The 7,613-nt window shown below is 37.8% G+C and overlaps 1 protein-coding gene across 1 annotated transcript in view; it reads right to left on the bottom strand.

The window, feature by feature from the left end:
• LOC106883186 (cholesterol 7-desaturase nvd) overlaps positions 1-7,613 on the bottom strand; it is a 145,236-nt gene that overhangs the window by 6,243 nt on the left and 131,380 nt on the right. The window contains exons 2-4 of the mRNA XM_052965591.1: positions 5,740-5,928; positions 4,251-4,429; positions 2,343-2,588 (exon numbers count right to left, since the gene is read on the bottom strand). Coding sequence (XP_052821551.1) covers positions 2,343-2,588; positions 4,251-4,429; positions 5,740-5,928 — 614 coding nt within the window. The remainder of the gene's footprint in view (positions 1-2,342; positions 2,589-4,250; positions 4,430-5,739; positions 5,929-7,613) is intronic.

Here is a 7,613-nt window from a genome sequence, read left to right as displayed (position 1 = left end):
GTCTCTCTTGCACACCACAACTGATGCTTCTAATGTTCAGCTTTTCTATATATATATATATATATACACACACACACACACACACATGGCAGAAGTAAATAAGCACCCCATAAAACATCGTTTTATGTTTATTCTAACTTGTAAAGGTTTATATTTTTTATTAATTGACATTTTTATGTTTCAGGTTCTATATGTGACTGTTTAATCATGCCATGTACAAAAAAAAACAACAAAAAAAAAAAGCCTCAGAACTGTCTGAATTTCAAGCAGGCCATATTGTGGATCATTCTGAAGGTGGATATAGTCAGAGTAAAATTGCAGAAAACCTTAGGATCCTGCTTTCTATAGTTAATAGAGTGATTGTGCAATTCACCAGAGAAGGGAAGGGGTCCACATCACCTCACCCAGATCAACCAGAGCCTTCTGAGAGGACCCTTCTCTTTGTTAAGAGAAGTATGGAGGATAATCCTCGTTGCAAGGCCTCTGACATAGCAGAACAAATTGATGTCAGTCCCAGAACAGCTGTCAGGTATCTCCACAAACTTGGTAACTATGGCAGATCAGCAAGAAGGAAGCCTCTTCTTCGACCAGCCAACATCAAGCAGAGAAAAGATTGGGCCAGTGAGATGGTGGAGAGGCCACTAGCATTTTGGGACACTGTCATATTCTTTGATGAGTCCAGATTTGCTGTATTTCCTGACAGTGGTCGTGTGTGGGTCTGAAGACTCTGTGATCAAAAATTTCATGTGAAAAGATTGCATCCAACAATGAAACACAGCAGCTATTCTGTGATAGTCTGTGGAATAATTTTGAGCTATGGCTGATCAGAGCTGGTGAAGTGTAAGGGAAACATAAATTCAGATAAATATGTATCCATATTGCAGAAAGGACTCCTTCCAATCTTCTCCAGTGGTGAAATGATAAAAAAAGACTATTTATGGCAGATGGGACTCCTTGTTACATGGCTAAAATGACCCAAGATTTGTTGGATGAGAATGGCATTAAAAAGCTTCCATGGCCAAACCAAGTCACTAAATATGAACCCTATTGAAGACCTCTGGGACATAATAGACATGACACTTCATAGAAAGAACAAGAAAGCATCTTCGAAGCCAGATCTTTTGAGATTACTACATGAAACTTGGCAAGAAATTCTGTAAGAGAATATGTCATCTGATCAGTAACATGCCTAATAGGGTCCTTGCATTGAAAAAGGCAAAGTGCAAAAATACCCAAAGGTTTCTTTAAAAAATTATAATATAAATAACAAAAATAAGTCTAAGAATGATCTCAAGATATGACTTTGCATTGAAACAATCATATCTGAAACTAAATCCAATATTATGTGATCACATGATCGATAAGACTATCGGATGTTGTTATACATCGCTGGTCACAATGTGCTTTGCATTGTCTTAGCTTTTGAATGATGCCACATTATTGGTTAGGTGAGCAGGCCAACATTCTCCCTGATTGGAAGGCTAGGCCATTGCAGGGTTGCCCATTTACAGTTGAGTGGACTGGTGCAATGTGAAATGAAGTGTTTTGCTCAAGGACACAGCACACTGCCCAGTTTGAGAATCAAACCCATGACCTAGAGATTGTGATAGCAACACCCTAACCACTAAGCCATGTGCCTTCACACAAATCCAGCATATGTTGTTTATGAGAAATATTATTTTGATGATTAAAGCAAAAACACCTAATTAATTATTATAATTGTTATATGTGTAGTGGATATGTATCCTGTCATAGTGAGTTGATCTGTTGGGTTTGAATAAACTGCAGAGACTCGGTAATCGGAGTATAATTTCATTTATTTAGCATAAATGATACTGCGTTGATCGGACATCGAAACATATCACTACATTACAAACGTGTATAACTAGCTATGAGTTATATGCGGAGAAAGCATGTATTTGGTTCAGCTAGGTTGATAGCAGTCAAAACCGCTGTTGTGGGTTGTTGCATATCTTGGCTGAGTTGATAGCAGTTAAAACTGCTTTTCGTATGTTTGTGTCAGAAACTAGATTCAGACTGCCCATCTACTGTTCCGTGTTGCATTTATAGTTAGCAGCGAGGTGAAATTCTGCTGCTGATTTACAAAAAGGGTGCCAATTTAAGGTTTTCACTAAGGGAGCTGTCAATCTATTTTTAGCTATGATGAAATCTTAACTAACTCAATCTAAGGCTATAAGGCATCCGTTACATATGCAACACCCCAAATCTGCATAATACAAGATTTGTCTTTTTAAATTTTAGACCAACACAGAAGTTGACAATGGTTGATTTCCCAAAAGCTATAAAATGGAAGTTGAAACATAATCGTATACAAATCTTACCTGTCTGGCAAATACATCTAAATTGAGCATTTTAAATGGAACTCCGCACAGGTTTAGACAATGTTTTAATGTTATGGAAGCAAGATGACCATCAGGTGGTGGATAGGGTTCCCATGTTGCAGTCCAAATATGTTTTATGAATTCCCAGAATCTGGTATACATGTGTCTTAGATCTACACCAGCTACAAGACCTGGTCCATGGACTTGGTTCAAATGAATCACATCGGCACCGTTCAAAGGGATTTCCTTTAATTAGACAACATTAAAAAGCAGAAAAAATTCTATTAATACATATAAAAGTAAAAATATTTACATGGAATTATCTAAAACAATCAAATCACCATCACCATCATTTTAACTTCCCCTTTTCCATCTTACATTGGCTGGATGGAGTTTATTTCCTCCTGGCCAGACATGGTTTTGCAGAATATTAGAAATGAATGACACTGCTTGTATGATGGTGACTCTCATTTACGACTATCATACAATGTCAATACAAGGAAACAAACACACACACACACACACACACACACACACTCACACACACACACACACACTCACACAATGAGCTTCTTATAGTTCTATCTACCAAATCTACCCACAAGGCTTTGGCTAACCTGGGGCTATAGTAGAAGAGACACTTGTCCAAGGTGTCATACAGTGGGACTAAACCCGGAACCATATGAATGGGAAGCAAACTTTTTAACCACACAACAGCCACACCTAAATACAAAAGAATTACTGCAGCAAGAATGTAGGATAATTTTATTAATAAATGAAGCTGTCCAGAGTCTCTTAGCTTTATGGTACAGAATGCTCACTGGAATTTGAGAGGTGCAGGGTTTGATTCCCTGTGAAGGTTTGCTGGCTATTTTATATTGTGCTGGTGCCATACTAAAAGGACTTGTGCTGGTGCCATACTAAAAGGACTGGTGCTGGTGCTGCATAAAAAGCACCTAGTACACTCTGCAGGGTGGTTGGTTTTAGGAACCCTGCCAGAAAAGACAATGAAGCCTGGTGTGGCCCCTGCCCTTACCAGCTCAAGTCAAACCATCCAACCCATGCCAGGATGGAAAACAGATGTTAAATGATGGTAATGGTGATGATGAAGAAACATTGTTTTGGAGAAAAATAAAAGAATATAGACAAACAATAAACAATGAGTGTGTTTACTGGACTTAATAATGTCACACTGCCAAAACATAACTCTAAAAACAAGGTTACAATATCTTGTTTATTTATTGATTTGTGCACATGTATGTCAATAAACTCATAAGTGTCAGATAAAATATCGTAAGAAATGGTTTCCCATTGAAATACAATTACTGACATTTCAAATCTATTTTGACCTTGTTGCCTTCGAAGTAATTCCATGCCACTGTGCAATGAACCACCTTCGTTAAGACGTTTGTTAGATGTTATCAGTGCGACTGGTATCATATACTGAAACTGAGATATCACCCCCGCTGCTGCCACCACCACCACCACCACCACCACCACCACCACCACCACTGCTACTGCTGTTACTACTAGTATTACTTCATAATACCTATAGTTAGGTCAGTGACCTCATCATAGGCTGACGAGACCTGCTACTTGTACCATGCAAATCAGTACAGCCTGTTCCATGGTTGGATTGTTGGTGACTAAACCAGCTCCCCCATTTGAGTAGCTTGCTATTCTCATGAAGAAGGTGTCTGGCCACCCAGCAAGACTAAATGCAAGACCTGTCAAAGGGTAGATGAGCTCCTTGTGAGCCAATGGCCATCTAGTTGGGGAAGGCAATGGCAAACCACCCTAATGTCTCAAACACAAAGAGAAAGCCAGAATGAAATAATACTATTATAAAACATTGAATATAAAACTGAAAAGTTAAATTTAAACTATATAAATATCTGGAAAATATACCTCAATATGGGCATTAACATGATGCTCTGTGCGTCCCTTGTAGGTCCAGTTACCTTTGACTATGTCTTCAATTTCGGGAATAAGCCATGTTGGTTCCAAGCCTTCAGCGTGATACCAAAGATATATCCATCCATTAACATCTTGTATAGGCCACGACTTGACCTGTGCCACATCTGGTACTAGTAAAACAAAAGAAAGAAAATATTATGAAGTAAGATGAATCAGATTATTCTGTATGGTGTACACATATAGAGAAAATGTTTAATTCAACCATGTGTCTTCACTAATTATTTATTTTTAGAAATAATACATTTCTAAATCTCTCAGAGAGATTTATGCAGTGGTGATATGACAAAGTAGTTGTATGCTGTCAACTTAATGTGACTCCCCTGAAGGGAATAATATTACTGTTGGTTAGACCTAGGAAGCTGCACCGCTTCTTGTCAGCCTTGACACATTTCCTGTGTCCTTATGTTTACAAGGGGGAGACAAGCACCTCCACCCAGCTAAGCCTGCATCCAGAGACATGTTTCTGAGTCTTTGCTTGTCATCAGTTTGGAATAGCATGACCTGCTAGTCGAAGATGCCTGTCATGCTACCCCAGACTGATGACAAGCAAAGACACAGGAAATGTGTTAAGGCCAATAGGAAGTGGTACAGCTTCCTAGATTTAACCAACAGTAGTATTATTCCCTTCAGGGGACTGTCACATTAAGTTGACAGCATACAACTACTTCAATTATTTATTTTATTAATTTCTTTTGGAATTGGTGAACAAAGTATCATTTGGTACATGTGTTTTTTTTGTTTGTTTTTAATGAGTCTATCACTGGTTCATGTATTTCTGATAGTGAGAGTGATAAGGGAGTGTTTGTAACTCGATGCTGAACAAAAATTGTAAGGAACATCATTTAAAAATATCTGTCATTTTTTTGTTGGTTTTCTCAGCAATGTTTACAGACACAGCAAAAAAAAAAAAGATCATAATAATAATGCACATTCATCCATCCATCCATCCATCCATCCATCCATCCATTCATCTGTTTGTCTCTTTGTCCATCCATCCATCAACCTATGGTTAAGAAGCTTGATTTCAAACTATGTGGTCTTGGGTTCAATCACAGTCCCATTGCACAGCATCTTGGGCAAGTGTTTTCTACTACAATATATTCTGGTTAACCAAACCCTTGCAAGTGGACTTGGTAGATGGTGACCAAAAGAAGCCTGTTATGTATGTATGTATGTATGTATGTATGTATGTATGTATGTGTGTGTGTATGTACATATGTACGTATGTATGGTGTATGTATGTAAGTGTTTCTATCTAGTCATCACTTGAAAGTTGCAGCTGAGTGTCATCTTCATACAAGTGAGTTTGTTTGTTTCCACAGAGAAATTTAAAAAATGCTTTTCACATAACAACATTATTGTTTGAAAACTGTTTCCCCTTATTATTCATAGAAAGTAACAAAAATATCAGAACACTTACTTTTATCAGCATAGGGAATATATACACATTTGCCATCGTCCCCACGAAAGCGCCATCCATGAAATGGACATTCAATACAATTGCCAAGAACTCTTCCTCCTACAGCCAAGTGAGCTCCAAGATGTGGACAGTAAGCATTCAAAGCATGAGCATTCCCTTTTTCATCACGAAATAAGGCCAGGTTTAAACCTACAGAAACAAAAAAAAAAAATATGTCTTATTAAGAAGAAAAATTATTGCATTTCTGACTGTCTGAGAGAAAAATAATAGTCATTTGTATCGATGGAATATTTCTAAGATGATGGAAACTTCACATTCCATTTATATTCATGTGTTAACCCTCTTCTTATCATGCCTCTGTTGGAATCATCATCATCATCATCATTTAATGTCTGCTTTCCATGCTAGCGTGGGTTGGACAATTTGACTGAGGACTGGCAAGCCAGAAGGCTGCACCAGGCTCCAATCTGATCTGGCAGAGTTTCTACAGCTGGATGCCCTTCCTAACTCCAACCACTCCGAGAGTGTAGTGGGTGCTTTTACGTGCCACCGGCACGAGGGCCAGTCACACGGTACTGGCAATGGCCACGCTCAAAAAGGTGTTTTTTTACATGCCACCTGCACGGGAGCCAGTCCAGCAGCACTGGCAATAACCTCACTCGAATGATTCTCTAACGTGCCACCAGCACAAGTGCTAGAAGGCAATGCTGAGCACCTTTGTTGATTAATTTTGAAAATAATGAGTAATTTAGTAAAATAATTTTGTCGTTGTTTAAGTTTGTGCATGGAAAAAATTAACATGAAATTTCAATGGAAGATTTTTATTTTGGATCACATTAAAATTATGATGATAAGAATGAAACAAAAATTTTATGATTCCATTAGATGTAATCTTTTTAATTTGGTGTTATTGTCTTGAACGTAGTGGCATAGCATGGGCAGAACTGCAGGGCTTATAAGCCTGGGACCAAAATTCTTAGGAGCACAAAATTTCAAAAGAAAAATGTGAAACCATCATCCTCACTTAACGCCTGCATTCCATGCTAGCCTGTGTTGCATGGTTTGTTGGGATCCAACATCTGCTTTGGCATGGTTTCTACAGCTGGATGCCCTTCCAAACACCACTCCAAAGTGGTAAAGATAAATAAATAAAAAGTTGTAATATAAGTGCAGGCATAGCTTTATGGTAAGAAGCCTGCTTTCCAATCACATGGTTTTGTGTTCAGTCTCACTGCATGGCACCTTGGGCAAGTGTTTTCTTCTATAGCCTTGGAATGACCAAAAGTCTTGTGAGTGAATTTGGTTGTCAGAAATTGGAAAGAAGCCCATCATATATAAATATGTATACATGTGTGTGTGTGTGTGTGTGTGTGTGTGTGTGTGTGCGTGCGTAACTGATGGTGGTTAGCAACAAGAAAAGCATCCAGTTATAGAAAAATCCACCTAAGTAAGTTCTGTCTAACCCATGCCAGCACGAAAAAGTGGACATTAAAGCAGTAATGATGATGTATAATAGTATATAGTAACAATAAATAATTACTGCAGAAGCAATAATAATAATAATAATAACAACAATAGGAAACACTTGCCTTGCCCTGGGCAACAACTGCAAAGAATTAATGTTTTGGATGACAAATGTTTATGTGGAGAAAGTTGGATAATTTGGTTGGAATTGTCTTCATTTGGTTTGTAAAGAGGACAACATGTGAAATGGATATTTTAAGTTGATTATTTATTATCCATTACAGTGTAATTAACTTTAATAAACATTAATTAGGCTTCTATTGTTCAAAATCATTAAGACTAGTGGAATTTTTTTTAATAAATCTCTGATAATTTTGAGTATTATAGCAGCAATCCAAACTGCATTTATG

This window comes from Octopus bimaculoides, chromosome 2, assembly GCF_001194135.2.
Source record: "Octopus bimaculoides isolate UCB-OBI-ISO-001 chromosome 2, ASM119413v2, whole genome shotgun sequence".
Classification (NCBI taxonomy): Eukaryota; Metazoa; Mollusca; class Cephalopoda; order Octopoda; family Octopodidae; genus Octopus; species Octopus bimaculoides.
The sequence above is the reverse complement of the archived record's forward strand: the minus strand, read 5'-3'. Positions and strand labels throughout refer to the sequence as shown.